This window comes from Engystomops pustulosus, chromosome 2, assembly GCF_040894005.1.
Source record: "Engystomops pustulosus chromosome 2, aEngPut4.maternal, whole genome shotgun sequence".
Classification (NCBI taxonomy): domain Eukaryota; kingdom Metazoa; phylum Chordata; class Amphibia; order Anura; family Leptodactylidae; genus Engystomops; species Engystomops pustulosus.
In genome coordinates this window covers 22,464,410-22,484,331 of record NC_092412.1, presented here as the reverse complement: position 1 = coordinate 22,484,331, position 19,922 = coordinate 22,464,410, and the positions used below count along the sequence as shown (strand labels likewise).

The window sequence follows — 19,922 nt, the reverse complement described above, 5'->3', positions numbered from 1 at the left end:
CGCCGAAGGAAAAGTTCTGGAGGTGAACTGGGGACTCAAGCTGACGGATCTGAGCCATTAGCGCCCCCCCCCTGGCCGCTGTCATCACTTTCCTCCTCCAGGTTGGCAGAGCCGCAGCCTGATGGTAATGGCGCTTGCTCCGCAGGCAGCCTGTCGTGCGAGGCCTGGTGGTGTTGGCGCAGGCCACCAGACGGACACGGCTGGTCTTCCTCATCCTCCTCATCATCGCCATCATCCGCCTGGATCTGAAGCCCCTTCAGCTTTCTCAGCTTATCCTGGCGCATTTCCTCAAACCGGGTGTCGTTTTCCAACTTTTCGCGGAACGGACCACTGTGCTCGCGGATTAGATGACGCTTCTCCTGCAGAGCGGTGACCTCGGCTTTTAGTCTGTCTATGGTGTTAAGAAGATCAGACTTCTTCTTCTTAGTAGCCACCCCCGCTAGGGCCAAGGTCTCCCTTATCTCCTCCTGGAGCCTCCTCAGCGCTTTTCCGGCTTCCTCGTACTCACGGAGGTGCTCAGCAATCCGGGAGCCATAGATGGAAGCAGACTCCTGGGCCTTAAGATCACCCCATGCCTTTTGCACACCTCCGTGAGCACCCAGCTTTTCAGCTGAACCACCCAGCTTTCCCGCACAGTCACTCAGCTTTCCAGGAGGAGCACTCAGGCTGATGTTACTTGCCTTGATCTTCTGTGATCTGGAGACCTTGCAGCTTCCCTGGGTCTTGGGGGTGGCAGCCGAGGTCACATCGCTGCGTCCTTGGCTCCGGGCAGATCTTCTTACCCCCTCCGCTTTGGCCGGTAACTGGCTTCTCCTGCCCCCCGCCGGCCTGGTCCGGGAGGCAGAAGCCTGGGATTTTCCTGGCTCACTCATCCCAGAAACCTACTCCCTCCCTGGGGAGGAGAGAGCAGGCCTGGGTGGATCGATCTTCCACCAGGTGGTGCAGGAGCTCAGTCACAGACAACCACACCCGTCAGCAGTTCACAGCAGAATGATCCAGCACTCACTATTCTGCTGGTGGTGCAGTCACTGTGTGCATACATGACATTACTTATCCTGTACTGATCCTGAGTTACATCCTGTAGATCTTTTATTTTATATAAAAATAAAAAAACATAACAATACAAACCAAACATAAAATATAATATATACAAAATATATACAATATCTTACCTGCTGGTCCAGCCACATTCACTCCTAGCTAAAACAATAATTTAAAATACACCAAAATGTATAAACACCAAATACCACAACCCCCACCCAACCGATTGTCACACCCTCAACCAAACCAATAAACAATAAGACAAGCCACACCCACAAATAAACATAAATGACTATAAATATACATAAACCCACCCCACACCCTCTAATAACAAACCGCCCCACTCACACCCCACACCCTCTAATAACAAACCACCCCTCACAAATCACATCCCACACCGATTTTTTTTTTTTTTTTATAAATATATAATAACAAACACATAATACATAATACACATAACACTACCCTAAACTAGATCCCTCGCCCGCACCCTCCCCTTCCCCCCAGACACTGGTCTAACGTCCAAAGTTTGCGTTAAGTAGTCCAGACCAGTGTCCAAGGTCAGTTCATAAGTCCCACCACCATCACCCCCCTCCCAACCTAATGCTATGTCCCAAACCCCACTATATACAATATGTACAATATATACAGTATTTACAACATAACAAAGAAAACAGAATACAAATAAAGTCTAAACAACATAAATCCAAACCACATAAAGCCCAGGTTCGGCGCCTGCAAGCCGCTACATCACTACATGCCCAGAACACAAAACAAAAATCTACAGTGCAGCATCAGCCCAACACCAGGAGAGGAGATGACAGACTAAGGGACACTAAAGGAGAACCCCCTCCATAGGAGAGAGGCCCTCCCCGTGCCCAGCCTCTCATACTCCAGAGAGCGCACCTTCACCAGATCACCCAGAATGTTCCTAACCACCTCATCCACCGGGAGGATTTTACGCTGCGTCGATACTAAACACCGTGCGTTCCACGTGTGGTACCTGACCACTAGACTGACTAGGAATAACGTGCAGCGGTCCCGGCCACCCAGGCCTCTGAATGCTCCATAGGCCCACTCCGCATAGGAGAGACCGGCCAACCCGGGCCAATGGATGGAAGCGCCCACCCGGTTGTACACCTCTGTGTTAAAGGGGCACTGAAGCAGGAAGTGGTCCATGCTCTCCAGCAGACCACCGCACTCCTCCCGGGGACAACCACTTTCCTCAGAGCTCCTACACTTCAGATTGTCCCTCACACACAGCTTTCCATGGAAGCAGCGCCAAGTCACGTCCCAAAACTTCAAGGGGATCCTGATGGAATTCAATAAACTCAACCCCCCCCCCCCCCAGATCCCGACTTGGGCAATCCCTGAGGGCCAGAGGCTTCTGGAAATGGGTCAACAGAACCCTCTTGTCAAGGATTTTCCTCGACATGGTCCTGATCTCCCACATTCCCAGACCCCACCGGCGAATCACCTTCAGAACCGGGGTAGCGTAAGCCGGAAGATGCCCATGCGGTGTACGGAGATCCTTCACTTGCCCTCCTGTCTCCCATTCCTGGAAGAAAGGCCGAAACCATCCCCTGCAGGAGTATACCCACGGAGGAGCCCTCTCTTTCCAGAGGTTTGCTACATTGATCTTAAGAAAGGTATTCACTAGGAACACCACAGGGTTGACCATACACAACCCTCCTTGTCTCCTCGTGCGGTAAGTAACCTCCCTCTTGATTAGGTTCAGCCTATTCCCCCATAACAGCTGGAAGAACAGACTGTAGACCCGAGTCCAGAGGGGTTCTGGCAACATGCACACACTGCCCAGATAAATCAGTAACGGGAGCAGGTAGGTTTTGATCAGATGAACCCTTTCTCTGAGGGTCAAAGACCAACCCTTCCACTGGTCCACCTTCTGAGCGGCGATCTTAAGCCTGCCGTCCCAGTTTTGCATGGGGTAATCCCCCTGGCCAAATTCGATGCCGAGAACTTTGGCAGAGTCCTGGGGCCCTGGAAGAGTGTCCGGGAGATCAAAGCCCGGATCCCCCTCTCCCAGCCAGAGACTCTCACACTTATCCCGGTTGATCTTGGACCCAGAAGCCTCTGAGTAGCGGTCAACCTCTGACATCACCCATTGCGCCTCCCCTCCCGAGGACACGAAAACGGTGACATCATCGGCATACGCTACCACCCTTAGAGTGGCTTCCGGTGCCGCCCGGTCCATCCCGACTCCCACCAACGGCCCACGATCAACCCTCCTAAGGAATGGGTCAATCGCGAACACGTATAAAAGTGGGCTCAGAGGACAACCCTGGCGAACACCAGACCCAACCTCAAAAGAGCGGCCAATCCAACCGTTCACAAGCGGGAAACTCTCTGCCCCTGCGTACAAAACCTTAAGCCAATTGACAAACTCCCCCGGCAGGCCATACCTCAGAAGGACAGACCAGAGGTACTCGTGGTTAACCCGATCAAATGCTTTTGCCTGATCCAAGGACAGCAAGTACCCCTTCCAGTTACCAGCCCTGCCCTGCTCCACTGCCTCCCGGACACAAAGCACAGCACTAAATGTACTGCGGCCTGGAACAGAGCAGTGCTGGGTCCCCGAAAGGAGCCGGGGTGCAAACTGCACCAGCCGATTAAACAGCACCTTTGCCAAAACCTTTCTGTCCGTATTGAGAAGCGCTATGGGACGCCAGTTCTCAATACGAGATCGGTCCTTACCCTTTGACAGAATGATCAGGGCAGACCTCCTCATTGACTTCGGCAGAGCGCCCGAGGAAAGACACTCATTATATACCTCAGTCAAGAGGGGAACCAAGGCGTCCTTAAAGGTCTTATAAAACTCAGATGTTAAGCCATCCGGACCCGGCGATTTCTTGAGGGCGAGCCCTTCAATCGCCAGGCTGACTTCCTCTTCCCTGATCATCTCTGTCAAAATATCAAGAGAGGGGTCTACTCCTGGCTCAGGGACAGCTTCAGCCAGGAAATCCGACATCACATCCCGATCTAGATCCTTCCTGCCCAAGAGGTGCGAGTAGAAGGATCTGACGACCTCCAGAATCCCTGATCTGGACCTTTTCAGGGATCCCGTACTGTCAACCAGTCCTGTGACAACTTTACCATTCACTGACATCTTGCAGTTTCTGTAAGGGTCGGGCGAGCGGTATTTCCCGTAATCCCTCTCAAAAACCAAAGATGCGTGTCTATCGTACTGACACCGCTTCAGCAAGGATTTCACTCTGGAGATGTCCTCACGACTACCTCCAGTCGAGACGAGATGCTCGAGTTTCCTCCTCAGGCCCTGATACAGGCGGTACCTGTCCAGGCTCCTGAGGCTCGAGAGCTGGCGGAAGAATCTCGCCACCCTTTTCTTGAGCATCTCCCACCACTCTGACTTACTGCTACAAAGGCCCAGCAATGGTACCTGGCTCTGAAGAAAGTCCTCAAAGGATTGTCTGATCTCCGCTTCTTCCAGGAGAGACGAATTGAGCTTCCAGTAGCCTCTTCCCATCCGGGGGGTCTCTGTAACATTCAGAGAAAACAAAATTAGACAGTGGTCGGAGAACTCCACCTCAACAACGGACACTGCTGAAGAGATGGCTTCCTCCTTTAAATAAAACCTGTCTATTCTAGACCTGCAGCTACCCCTATAATAGGTGAACCCCGCGTGGCCTGGGGTGTGCCGGATGTGGACATCCACCAGGCGAGCCTCACTAGCTATGCTATTAAGAGCGACGCTATCATAAGTCAGCTTGTCTCTGGAACCTCCCCTATCCTGGGACCTCGTGACAGCATTGAAGTCCCCTCCAAAGACCACCTGCCGACTTGTAAAAAGATAGGGCTTGATCCTCATAAAGAGACACTTCCTGTCCCACTTGGACTGGGGACCATAGATGTTAATTAGGCGAAGTTCTTGTCCCTTCATGAGGACATCCAGGATCAGGCACCTCCCCATTTCTAACTCAATAACTCGTCGGCATTCTAACGGTGCGGTAAAAAGGACCGCCACTCCGCTATACGGCTCGGCCGCAAGAGACCAATAGGAAGGCCCGTGTCTCCATTCCCTCTTAGCTTTAAACACGGCCGCCAAATCTGGCAGCCTGGTCTCCTGCAAAAATAAAATGTCGGCTTCAACACGGCCGAGAAAATCAAAGGCCGCAAATCTAGCCGCATCAGACTTAATGCTGGCGACATTAATGGACGCCAGCGTCAACGGAGTGGGTGCCGCCATCATGAGTGATTGAGTTAGACGGCTTTCTTTTTACCCATCTTACCACCACCCTCGGGAAATGAACACCCCCTTTTTAGACATATTGTGGTGTCCATCTCCCTCACCTCTGATGCTTCAGGGGCAGATCCAGGACCTGCCCCCTCATCCTCGTCTCCAGACTCTGGGCCAGTCTCCCCTTCTGAGGACCCTGACTCCCCAGGGGGAGACTCGGCACCTCCTGCAGGCTCCGCCACCTCTGGCCCTTCACCCTCAGCCCCTCCATCGGCAGGAGAGGCTCCGTCCAGGGCCAGGAAACGATTTGAAAGTTCGACCAGCGGGGGGTTGGTTGCACCTTCCTTGGGTACCTTAGTCAGGGAGGGAGAAGATCTTACACCTCCCTTCTTTTTACCCTTTTTCTTCTTTTTGGCGCCACGCTTACGCTTTTCCTCTAGCCACGCCCTATTATCCTCATCCATACTCTCATAATGGGAGGAGTCTGAGGACGTGGCACCTTCCTCTCTCTCGATCCTCCTGACCTCCTCATCCAGTACATCATCCCCTGGGGCCTCAGCGACAGGTGTGGTCTCCAGGATAGCGCCAGAGGTTGTCCCAGCAGCCCGAGACTCCCCCCGCTCTCTCTCCTGTTGACGCTTCTCTAGACGCCTTAGCTGGGCAGGCGTCTTTTTCCTGTCTTTCTTCCCTGGCCCCTCCATTCCTCCGCCTCTGCTAGTCCCCTCCCCAGCAGATTCAGCCTCATGGCTTTCATCCGCTGAGGCTGAGCCCGCATTAGCGAAGGAAAGAGGACAACGACTGTACGGGTGACCGAGATCACCACACAGGTTACACCTAATCTGCCCTGTACAGGATGCAGCGAGATGGCCGACACCCCCACACAACGCACACTTCTGCACGGTGCAGTTTGCGCTGAAATGTGTGGGGTCACCGCACCTGTGACACAGCTTAGGCTGCCCCCGGTAGAAGATCAGGATCCGATCCCTCCCCAGGAAGGCTGATGAAGGGATGTGGGCGACTGAGTTACCTGAACGCCTCAACTTCACCATGAAGGTCCAGGCCCCTGACCAGATACCATACTCGTCTCGATTTTTCTCAGGTACTCCCAGTACCTCTCCATAACGATTCATCCAGGTCATGATGTCAAAGCAAGATAGTGATTCGTTACGGGTAAGAACGGTCACTTTCTTGACCTCGCTCTGGCGGGACACTGCTTGCACAGCAAAGTCCCGCCACTCGGGCTCGTTGTATCTCAGCTCATAGTTGGACCAGAAGAGCTCAAGCCCCTCCGGCCGAACAAAGCTGATATCAAACTCAGATGTACCATAGGGATGGATCAAGGCAAAGATGTCAGCCGCCTTGAAATCCATCTTCAGCAGCAGCTCAACTACCCGTGCCCGAGGGGGACACACATCACTGCCACGCCACCGAAGACGGACCACATTCCTACGGTTAGCACCCGGCCCGGTTGTCGGGAGCGACCATGGTGTCTCCCTGCCTCTTTGCTCTCGGAAGGCAGACAGGCCGTGCCTCTCTATCCAAAACGACAAATCAACCTCCTGCCCCGCTACATTGATCGTCCTTTCTCCCTTCTGTAAGGCCTGCAGGAGGCGCCGTTGCAAAAAGCCGTCCCCAGAGCCCAGAGACGAGGATGATGGAACCCTACTTCCCCCAGCAGCGACACTGGCATAGCTCTTAATAGGGGCCGCCACTGGGGGAGCAACCGGACCAACCCCTGCACCCACCACATTAACACTACCCACCTCCATGCCACCCGCACCACCAGTCCCTCCATCACTCACTCCCATAACTGGTAACGGTTCTGCATCACTCACTCCACTCACATTATCCACCACAACATTACTGACACCATTCTCACTAGCCACCACAACATTATTGACACCATTCACACTGGCTGGACCAGCAACAACATCAGGGGACATGACCACCTCCGCATCTTCGGGCACAAGGGACGGGGGTCCCCTCGCAGAGCATCGCCCAAAGGGGAGCCCAACTCTTGTCGCACTTGTGCCCTCCGCATCATCGGTAGCAGATGTTATTTTGCTTTTCCTGGGACTTGGTAACAATCGCCGCTGCTCTTTAGCCGGTGTGAGGCGCCGCTGATCTCCGGTCTGCACAGAATTGTCATTATCCCCAACACCGACACAAAAGAGTACCTTCTGTCTGGGAGGTCCGGAGCTCTCAGCCTCAGCGACCCCTCCACACTGACGCCGCCCCATAACCAAGTGATCAGCAGCGACAGCATGAAGAGGCACCGAGGCACGAAGAGGCACCGAGGCACCGGAAGCTGCCACCAGTGCCGGGCTATCCCCCCCTCCCACAGGGGGGCGCACCACAGCACTGGATTTTGATGGTATCGCCACATCCAAGCCGCCCTGACTGTCCGGCCTTGCGGCCGATGCCTCCCCTGCTCCCCCACTGTTACCACAAACAGAGACGGAGCCCATCGCCACATCAGATGTCACACCTGTAATCTCCCTGCACCTTTGCACCGGGTCCACAGCAGAACTCGGGGGGGTTTGGGTAGCAGGGCTTGCACAGTGAGCTGACCCTGCGCTTTGCCCGGGGGGGTGTACAGGGAGGGGGGTAAAGATGAAACGTACCTCTTCTTGCTGCTTGGGCCTGGTCTTCTTCGCCTTCCTCCGGCTGCTCCCCCCAGCGGCTTCCTCTGGGAGTTCATCACCAAACGAAAAGTTCTGCATGCGCACTGGGGACTCGAGCAGCCGGATCTCTGCCATGAGCGCCCCTCCCTGGCTGCCGGTGTCACTGTCCTCCCCCGAGCGAGGTGTTACTGCTGGCTGTCCTGCAGGGGGCCCACTGCACGAGGCCTGCTGATCTTCCTGCAGGCCGCCAGGTGGGAACTGCTGCTCGTTATCATCATCATCATCCTCCTCCTCCACCTGGCTCGCAGGCTGCAACCCCATCAGCCTTTGCTCTCTGTTATCAGCCATCTGAGCAAATCGGTCATCATTTAAAAGTTTTTCTTTAAATGGTCCGCTGTTGTTGCAAATAAAGTTTTTTCTTTTCAGCAGTTTATCAATATCCGCTTTAAGTTTGTTAATTTCACAACATATCTCCGTCTTGCGCTTCTTAGGCGCCGTGTTCGCCCTGGCGCGGGCACATCGCAGCTCCTCCCGGAGCCTCCTGATGGTCTTGGTCGCCTCTTCATACTCACAGAGGTGGCTCTGGACCCGGGAGGCATAGGTGGACAAAGACTCCCGGGGCCCCTGCACCGCCCAGCCTCCCCCCGCATGGTCAGCCTTACCTCTGTGAGCACTCCGCTTCATGGCTCCAGCCCCGGAAGGACCGCTCTCACCCGCACCATCATGGACGTCCGGCTTCTTACGGTGTTGCTTCACATTGGACTCAGGGGGAGTAGGAGCTGTATTACTACGACTCCTGGTGGAACGTCTCACCCCTGAGTCCTCCATAGCGCTGGCCGGTTGCTGTCCTCTCCTGCCCCCCGCCGGCCTGGCCCGGGAAGCAGGAGCCTGGGAGTCGGCTCCCTCGCTCATCCCCAGGAACCTAACTCCCTCCCTGGGAGAGGAGAGAGCAGGCCCTGGGTAGGTAGATGGATCCTCCAGGAGCTCAGGAGCACAAGCACAGAGCAGCTTCACACACAGCCACACCCTCCTCTAACGAGGTAACCGCCTCCAGAGCTGCTCTCACTATCTGCTGCTGGTGCAGTCACTGTGTACATACATGACATTACTTATCCTGTACTGATCCTGAGTTACAGCCTGTATTATACTCCAGAGCTGCACTCACTATTCTGCTGCTGGTGCAGTCACAGTGTACATACATGACATTACTTATCCTGTACTGATCCTGAGTTACATCCTGCATTATCCGCCAGAGCTGCACTCACTATTCTGCTGCTGGTGCAGACACTGTGTACATACATGACATTACTTATCCTGTACTGATCCTGAGTTACATCCTATATTATACCCCAGAGCTGCACTCACCATTCTGCTGCTGGTGCAGTCACTGTGTATATACATGACATTACTTATCCTGTACTGATCCTGAGTTACATCCTGTATTATACTCCAGAGCTGCACTCACTATTCTGCTGCCAGTGCAGTCACTGTGTACATACATGACATTACTTATCCTGTACTGATCCTGAGTTACAGCCTGTATTATACTCCAGAGCTGCACTCACTATTCTGCTGCTGGTGCAGTCACTGTGTACATACATGACATTACTTATCCTGTACTGATCCTGAGTTACATCCTGCATTATCCGCCAGAGCTGCACTCACTATTCTGCTGCTGGTGCAGACACTGTGTACATACATGACATTACTTATCCTGTACTGATCCTGAGTTACATCCTATATTATACCCCAGAGCTGCACTCACCATTCTGCTGCTGGTGCAGTCACTGTGTATATACATGACATTACTTATCCTGTATTGATCCTGAGTTACATCCTGTATTATACTCCAGAGCTGCACTCACTATTCTGCTGCCAGTGCAGTCACTGTGTACATACATGACATTACTTATCCTGTACTGATCCTGAGTTACATCCTGTATTATATTCCAGAGCTGCACTCACTATTCTGCTGCTTGTGCAGTCACTGTGTACATACATGACAATACTTATCCTGTACTGATCCTGAGTTACATCCTGTATTATACTCCAGAGCTGCACTCACTAATCTGCTGCTGGTGCAGTCACTGTGTACATACATGACATTACTTATCCTGTACTGATCCTGAGTTACATCCTGTATTATACCCCAGAGCTGCACTCACTATTCTGCTGCCAGTGTAGTCACTGTGTACATACATGACATTTCTTATCCTGTACTGATCCTGAGTTACATCCTGCATTATTCGCCAGAGCTGCACTCACCATTAATATTACATGTGCTACATTTATGCTTTTTCATTCAGAACATGTTTTTCAGCATTATAAAGGCTGCATCCGGTGGTTACATAGTTACGAGCTATGACCGTAATGCACCAGTTCTGCCTTTTCACTGATTATTTCTTGCTTGACTTACTTTGTGGCTCCTGCCGTTCATTAGCTACACGCAAATGCAGTTTTCCTAATAAAATCTCCCGGTGGCTCGGTGCCAGGTGTAAGTTCTGTTTATGTGACGCGTTTCGCTCCAATCCATCTTTTCGTCGGCAAAAATGTCTAACCTCACACAAGTTAAATGATGTGTGATACGGCTGGAATTACTGTTTATTATTAACATGGGCTACTTAACAGAGATTCAATTGGCTTTTCAAGTATGTTTCGGAAATAAGGAGGTGTTTTATGACGTGTGCGTGCAGATTGAAGGGCCACTTTTTGTTTTTTTTTGTTCGCTTTTTGTACGTGTGCCCTTTTAACAAGTCATAAGCGGCCGTCATTAAAGCGCTGTTTGTTCTCGTCTGATATCAGGCTGTTCGCACTTGGTTAATATTTATATACTTTTTTTTATTTTTTCATTTTTACAAATTGCCTTTTCATTTATTTTTTACTGTACCGCCTTTGTGGAAGCGGGGAGTTTTTTTTATTTACATGGTGATTGTGATAGAAGGTATTTTCTTATTAATTTTTTCGTTTCCTGCGAAGGAACTGAAGCCAGGAGCTCGACCATAACTAAATGGCTATTTAGCGAGAGAGTCTTGTGGATTGCGAATGTGTGAATTGATCCTGTTGGCGCCTAGATGTGGAGTAATAAGTCAAGTTCTTAGTGGAGGGAAAAGCAATGTGGGAAATTTTTGTATTCAGGTTTCAAAGGGAGATTTTCTACCTTACAATATTATGGCCAATCAGAAATTTATTCAGGTAGTGGGAAGTAGGTGTCAATCATTCAATCAGTTTGATTTTGGAGCTAATCCCAAGGGACTTATTCTAGTTTTCTTTGAAATTGGGTCATAAGGAGATTTCTTTACAGAGTAGTCCCAGTAGTGTCGGCAGCTGGCCCAATAGGATCAATTTAACAATGACTGTTTAAAGTACCAGGGTGTCAAACAAGTAATAGTTGTATACAGGCAGAGGTTAGGGCAGATACTAGCTCATTAAGAAAAGAATAGGTGTACACAGGCCAAGGTCAGGGCAGACAGCAGTTAAGCAGAGTCCAAGGTACAAGCCTGAGGACAGGGCAGGCAACTATGTTGGGGCAAGTCAAGATCATCACCAAGAAACAGAATACACAGGCACTGGGCAGAAACTGAGTCATACACCAAGGTCAAGGTCAGAAACATGAGAATCGGATAACAGTAGAATGTACACTTCTGTGAGGGACTAGCAATTTAGGAAGGGGGAATTTGGCAATATGCGTACAGCTTCTCTGAGAAGTCTCGTCTATTGTGGCAGTTTGCCCAGCAGGGTCTGGAGATGCATCAAGCAACAACAAGGAATGGCTGGATGCAGGCCAAGGTCAGGGCAGGCACTAGCTCATGAAGCAAAGAGAAGTTGGATATAAGCCGAGGTCAGAGCAGGCAGCAGTTCGGCAGGGTCCAAGGATCAGAGGACAGTTGCAATTGGTAATCAAGGGGGTAATCCATATAATGGCAGCTTAGATACAGTGTCTAGGTTTTATGTATACTATAGTAAATACCTTTATAATAACAGATTAAATACAATGACCCAGCTCTATGTATAGTAGACACCTATATAACCCTATCTTATATATTGTAACCCATCTCTAAGGTAGATGCCTATATAATGGCAGTTTATATACAGCAGCTCAGTCTTATGTATTATATAACCCTTTCAGCTTCAAATTTCTCTATAGCCTCAGCTACTTATTGTATACTGACTTCTGACATTAACAGGTTAATTATCTTGTATAGTAAGGGCACATCTTGCAGTCCATGTCATAAATCTCAGTGCATAGAGTAAAGCTGAAGGATTTATGATCCTTAAATTGACAACGAGAGCAAATTGTTGTATAAGGGCTTGTGGGCTCAGCCTCAACTACAACTGCTACCTGCTATATCTCCTATAACTGATGTGGAAGGTAGTGACCATCATACCTTCCCTCAGGGTGTCTAGTGGTCACCAAAATGTTTATATAGAATTATCCATAGATGGTTAGTGCCTGCTTTTGCACACTTGCAGTTGGAGTATATTTTGTATTTTCCACCATGGACTCTTTCATTGCCATTAATCTTATTAAAATGGTTGCAATATAAAACACGTTGAATGTCAGCACTTGTTACTGGGGGTGTAATTATTATTAATGGTGCTAAGATCATATGGGAAGCCACATATGTTTCTAAGATGTATGTGATTATAAATGGAAACTAATCATATTATGGGCACACAACTCATGTAATGGCCTGTTCCGATGAAATTCATTACATACAGTGTCACTGGTGGCCATATGGCATCCAATAATATAATAAAACAATACGCCATTGCATTCTGTGCTCCCTTCTCTTCCACCCATGAAAGTTGAGGTATTTGCACTCAATCTGTCAAGAAGTTAAAAAGAAACTAACAAGTCTGACAATCCAGTGGAATACTATTGTACTATCTCAGAGCATACACTCTACTATAAGACAAAACCCCAACATAAATTCAGATACCAGACCCAAAAAATTATTCCAAGAGAAAACAGAACCCTTAAAAGATTCGAACTCCAGCATAGGCCATAAAATTATTTTTAAGAATAGAATTAAAAATAAATCTAGGCCCCAGACCAGACCTAACATTATCCTGAAGAACAGAATCCCTTATAAATTCAGACAACAGACCCTAACATTATTCCAAGGAACAGAATCCCTTTTAACTTCAGATCCCAGGCCCTGACATCATCCCAAGGAACAGTATCCCTTATAAATTTAGAACCCAGACCATAACATTATTCCAAGGAACAGAATCCCTTATAAATTCAGACCCCAGACCATAACATTATTCCAAGGAACAGAAGCCCTTATAAATTCAGACCCCAGACCATAACATTATTCCAAGGAACAGAAGCCCTTATAAATTCAGACCCCAGACCATAACATTATTCCAAGGAACAGAAGCCCTTATAAATTCAGACCCCAGACCATAACATTATTCCAAGGAACAGAATCCCTTATAAATTCAGACCCCAGACCATAACATTATTCCAAGGAACAGAAGCCCTTATAAATTCAGACCCCAGACCATAACATTATTCCAAGAACAGAATCCCTTATAAATTCAGACCCCAGACCATAACATTATTCCAAGGAACAGAAGCCCTTATAAATTCAGACCCCAGACCATAACATTATTCCAAGGAACAGAAGCCCTTATAAATTCAGACCCCAGACCATAACATTATTCCAAGGAACAGAAGCCCTTATAAATTCAGACCCCAGACCATAACATTATTCCAAGGAACAGAAGCCCTTATAAATTCAGACCCCAGACCATAACATTATTCCAAGGAACAGAATCCCTTATAAATTCAGACCCCAGACCATAACATTATTCCAAGAACAGAATCACTTTTAACTTCAGACCCCAGACCATAACATTATTCCATGGAACAGAATCCCTTATAAATTCAGACCCCAGACCATAACATTATTCCAAGAACAGAACCACTTTTAACTTCAGACCCCAGACCCTAACATTATTCCAAGGAACAGAATCCCTTATAAATTCATACCCCAGACCAGACCATAACATTATTCCAAGAACAGAATCCCTTTTAACTTCAGACCCCAGACCATAACATTATTCCAAGGAACAGAAATCCTTATAAATTCAGACTCCAGACCCTAACATTATTCCAAGGAACAGAATCCCTTATAAATTCAGACCCCAGACCAGACCATAACATTATTCCAACAACTAAAGCTTTTCCATATACCTGAATCCCTGTAATAAATTTAGAAATTATTCCAAAAACAAGAACCACTACTAAATTCAGACCTCTGACCAGATCCTACCATTATTCCAAGAAACAAAACCTCCAATTAATTTCAAAAGCCCAATGAAATGCAGAGCCCAGACCAGACCCACAAATTATTTCAAAGACCAGAAACCGAAGAAATTAAGAGCTCAGACCAGACCTAAAAATTATTCAAAAGAGCAGGACCACCAATAAGTTCTTCCAAAGACTAGAACCCTTAATAAATGCAGACCCATCATCAGACCAGAACCTAAAATTTTTACAAACAGCAGAACTTCTAATAACTTTAGAACCCAGACCCGATCATCAACATTTACATAGACCAAAACCCCTAAACATTAAAACCCCAGATCAACCGCAAACCAGAATCACAATATACTTGATTCGATTTTTCCATGTACCTACTACTCCTCAATCTCAAGTCTTCTTCACTTCCATGTACTATAGTATACAGCAACATAACCACCCAGGTTATCTATTGAAGCAAAACCAGCAGTCAATGTATGGCCCCATGTTCCCTTGAGGGTAGGAGTCCTTTGGCAGCTGACACTAAGGCACCTAGGTTTCAGTATTCACTATTATATACCCAGAAGGATAGGGCATATAGTACTGGTGACCTTCCATCCACTTGGGTCCAAACACCGTGGTCTCTTCTACTGCGTTGTGGAAGTTGGTGAAGGCTGATAATGTTGGTGACTGATGCAAAGGCTTTCTACAATGTGGACTAAGTAGATATGTTTTTGTCTTCTCCATAGTAAGACCTCCAGTTCCTCTCACCCCTCCCCGAGAACAATTCTGTTCAATGTTGAGGAAAAGCCCCGTGCCATGGATGTGAAAGAGAGGAAACCTTACCGATCCCTGACCAGACGGCGTGACACGGAGCGTCGATATACCAGTTCCTCGGCCGACAGCGATGACAGCAAAATACAACCCAAGTCTTACAGCTCCAGTGAGACTTTGAAAGCTTATGACCAAGACTCACGATTGACCTACAGCAATCGCGTGAAGGACATGGTCCATCAGGAGGTGGATGAGTTCTGCCGATCTGGTGAGTGTCAACAATGATTGCTTATGTATTCTACATTAGATTAAGAATATGTGTAGCAGGACCTCCTCATGGACATCCATGGTGGACTCAATCCCTCTAAGACCATGATGAGACCATTATAATTGGGGTGATGATGGGCAATGAGCCTGTCTGCCTTGGTCAATAAATTAAGATGAAGAGAAACCTCAACAAACTTCACCTTTCCCTCAGCTAAAAAGAAGCTTAAAGGGTTTTTGGGCTCACCAAATAATCCATGAAAGGACAGGGGTGGGGTTCAATTAAAAAATAAAGGATACTCACTCTTCCATTCCAACAACATGGCACTTGTTAACTCTAAAATCTCTCAGTGCTGTGGATTTATCCTATCACCTGCATCCATACACATGCCTCTAGTGGTCATGTGACTTCTGAGGTTAGTGATTGGCCAAAACAGGTCACAGGACCTTTAGGACCATAAACAGAGGGAACAGATTCTGTGACAATGCAACGGGGAGCTGAAGGCGTGTTCATAACTGCCTAATAAACCCAGAAATTGTAGCACAACTTGCTCTTATATACATAGAAACTTTTATACTTATTTGGATATTTGGGATGATTTAAAGGGGTATTCCGGGAATATGAAAATCTGACACAAAAACCCATGATGATATAAATAAATGATTACAACAATACTCAATGTCATTAGTCACAAAACGGAGCTTAAATAGTTTGATTTTATGATTTACAAATGTTATGGCCTCTCTAAAGTAGGTGGAGTTATCACTAAGATGGCTGCCACTGGAAACTACAAGTTCCATGATCCTTTAGTTCTCAGTAACTCCTCCTCCCTCTTATTCTCTGCTCCCAGTGATGATATAACAGACTTTCTTGCTCTGTTACCATAGTAATGATGTGTAACTGCCATCACCACAACACCGGCCATACTGGATGCACTGCAACCAACCGACTACAGCCAAACTTAGTGGTGATCACATGACCTGCCCAGGCAGGTGCAGGACATGTGATGTGGACATGTGACCAGCGGCCATCTTCTGTCCTGTGTCTGCTCTGCAACGGACCGTGCGGAGGAAATTAACGGACTGATTAAAGGGCCAGTAACATTTTAATTCCTCATTATAGTCTATGTCACCAGTATTTTCTGCTAAGGGGAGCAAAATTTTAAATAACATCTAATTACACATAAGCTTATATTTTGAGTACCCATTTGTATATGAATTATGTTTATTCCTGGAATACCCCTTTAAAGTTATATATTTCCAATTTGTGACTAAATAATAGTATCATATTTCCCCCAAGTAATGCCACCATAAACAGCCAGAACAATAACGCCACCATACAGGGCCTGAATAAAAGTGCCACCTAGTGCTCAGGATAATACCACCATACCGTGGCTATAATAGTAGTGCCCCATGTAGATCAGTGTAATACCCCTATACAGTGCCTAAATCAATTTTCTAGTCAGTGTCCAGTATAATGCCACCATACAGTAGCTAAATAATAGTGCCCCCTAATGCTCAGGATAATACACTCATGCAGTGGCTTAATAATAGTGCCCCCATGTTGATCAGTGTAATACCACTATACACTATACCACTATAAATAACTTTGCCCACTAGTGCTTAGTATACTGCCATACTGGGCCTAAATAATAGTGTCCCAAATGTATCAGTATAATATCACAATACATTGGGGCTTATTTACTAAGGGTCCATGGATCGCATGTCTATCTAACTGTTCATGGTACAGTATTTGGGTTTTGCGTGGCTGGAACAGGTATTTAAAAGGGGAGCGTGTCACACGCGATCGGATTTTGGCGCAGCGGCGCCAGCTTTCATGCATCAGAAATCGGGGGGGCATGCGTTCTGATCCGACTGATTCGGACTAAGTGTGGAATTTAAGATTAAAATTATGTCGCAACCAATGCACTTATATGCACCATGAAGAAGATGGTGAACTTGCGGCACAGTGCATTGTCGTCGGACAATGCACTTTCGGGAACTCTTCCGGACGGGTAAGTAAATGTGCCCCATTGCCTTAATAGTAGTACCCCACTGGACTGAGAATAATACCACTACATAGAACCTATGTGACAATTTTATAATTTACCCCAAAAATGTAACTGTACTTGATGCTAGTGTATAGACAGAAGTTGTCCTGACCTTGTCCGGCTCACACAGATGCAGGACCCAGTGGAATGAGAGGGCTCTAATACACTGTGATGGGGGAGGGGTATTCACTGGATCGGTAAAATTTTGGGGAGTTGAAAAAGAACAAGCAAAGTAATGGGGGATGTCTCCTGTATTTGGGAATCCTTTTAGGTGACAAAAGATCTTTTCACTTATGTCCCAGATTTAAAGTGACAGTACGTGTAAATATTTATTCGGATTTTCCGGGCAGTTCCTAGAAGCTCCAGAGTATAGAATGTGTTTCCTAGATGTAGAGCACCTGACATCTTCAGGGACCGAGCCGCCTGCACACATCCCTTAATGTAATTGCAAATGTCTAATTTAGCAGTAAATGGCTAATGAATTGCATTTTCTTGAACCTTATTAGGCTCAGTTATTGATAAAACAGATGGGATTGTGTAAACAGCAGCTTTTTGCTGGAGGTAGAAAAAGTCAGGAAGCGTCGCCTTAATCTCCTCTCAGCCATCATGAGATTGTCGTTACAAATGAGCAAGGCTAAGTGATGGCACCCGTGACCTGCTAACAGGAAAGTGACAGACCGAGAGGCCTCACAATACTCCTCCGCCTTAGTCCTGATGCATATGCAGTCCTGAATTCAGGAGGGAAATGTCACCAACTATGCCCGGATGCTCTTATCCTGGTGGGCAGTAATAATCACTGTGTACCCCCTACCACCACCAACCATGGCATCTGGATCCAGCCTTTAGAAGTGCCAGGTTGGGTATGGCTATGGACAATGGAGGGCCAACACAACTCTACAACAAACCATGCCAGGTTGGGTATGGCTATTGACAATGGTGGGCCAAACAACTCTACAACAAACCATGCCATGTTGGGTATGGCTATGGACAATGGAGGGCCAAAAAAACTCTACAGCAAACCATGCCAGGTTGGGTATGGCTATGGACAATGGAGGGCCAACACAACTCTACAATAGACCATGCCAGGTTGGATATGGCTATGGACAATGGAGGGCCAACACAACTCTACAAAAAACCATGCCAGGTTGGGTATGGTTATGGACAATGGAGGGCCAGCACAACTGTACAACAAACCATGCCAGGTTGGGTATGGCTATGGACAATGGTGGGCCAAACAACTCTACAAAAAACCACGCCAGGTTGGGTATGGCTATGGACAATGGAGGGCCAACACAACTCTACAACAAACCATGCCAGGTTGGGTATGGCTATGGACAATGGAGGGCCAACACAACTCTACAACAAACCATGCCAGGTTGGGTATGGCTATGGACAATGGTGGGCCAACACAACTCTACAACAAACCATGCCAGGTTGGGTATGGCTATGGACAATGGAGGGCCAAAAAAAACTCTACAGCAAACCATGTCAGGTTGGGTATGGCTATGGACAATGGAGGGCCAACACAACTCTACAATAGACCATGCCAGGTTGGATATGGCTATGGACAATGGAGGGCCAACACAACTCTACAAAAAAACATGCCATTTTGGATATGGCTATGGACAATGGAGGGCCAACACAACTCTACAACAAACTATGACACTCTTACTTCCTTCAGGACCTGCACATGGGACTACAGGTCCATCTACTGGGCAGGACCTGCACATGGGACTACAGGTCCATCTACTGGCCAGGACCTGCACATGGGACTACAGGTCCATCTACTGGCCAGGACCTGCACATGGGACTACAGGTCCATCTACTGGCCAGGACCTGCACATGGGACTACAGGTCCATCTACTTGCCAATTTCCAGTTGTAGAATGATAGAGAAAAGGGCAAGTTTTCAAGGGGCTGAATACACAAAACGAGAGGCGATTCTTAAAACTAATTACAATGTTGCCTACTTTTATTATTTGTTTGTAAAAGTTTATACATCGCTTCATTTTGGAAATTACTTTCCAGACTGTACTTCTTCTTACATTAGTGAGAAAACTAACTGCTGGCGAGGCGCAGTGATCAAGCCTGTTTACCGCTGTCTGAATCCATTTCCCAAGTAACTAAGTCTGTATTAGCTTCTCGAGGAGACGGCAGAGAGAGCGGACTTCTGTTCTCCGGGATTTATCATCTCCCACTTATCGACTTCAGATCCGCTGTTCTAAAAGGGCTACGTATCGCCCCAGATATGAAAATCAATGTGTGTCACGCTACGACTGCAAATACATTTGATTTTCAGTTAATTGTAACAACGTGCATCTTCATTATTTACGAGCGCAGCTCCAGAGGAGATCGCTTTGGCTCAGGAATTAGGAGATGCGTGTTCACCCAATCCTCACGGATCACCTCAGCTTTTTGTCTCTGCGTTAATTTGATAAAGATGTGGGTTTTGCCATCTTGTAAAGGCTGGGGCACTTGTGGCAATTTTGGGTCCAAGCCAAGCATTAAGGTCCTCCTAACTTTTCAGCTCACAATCCTTGTCCCTGAAAATGTCCCTAACCCCACCCTTGACATTAAGAAATGTCCCTATTCTGTATAATGCTCTCCTTCTGAGCCACCCACTCTGTATAATACCCTCTTGGAGTCATGGGGACATGACATGCTATGACTGCCCCCCCTCCCACACACACACACACACACACA

General features: G+C 47.7%; 1 protein-coding gene across 8 annotated transcripts in view; it reads left to right on the top strand.

The window, feature by feature from the left end:
* The window catches only part of TENM4 (teneurin transmembrane protein 4), a 907,493-nt gene that overhangs the window by 482,612 nt on the left and 404,959 nt on the right, over positions 1-19,922 (top strand). For all 8 annotated transcript variants that reach the window (XM_072133988.1, XM_072133989.1, XM_072133990.1 and 5 more), the window contains exon 5: positions 14,881-15,173. In XM_072133988.1, the coding sequence (XP_071990089.1) occupies positions 14,951-15,173 (223 nt within the window). In that variant the 5' untranslated portion in view covers positions 14,881-14,950. The remainder of the gene's footprint in view (positions 1-14,880; positions 15,174-19,922) is intronic.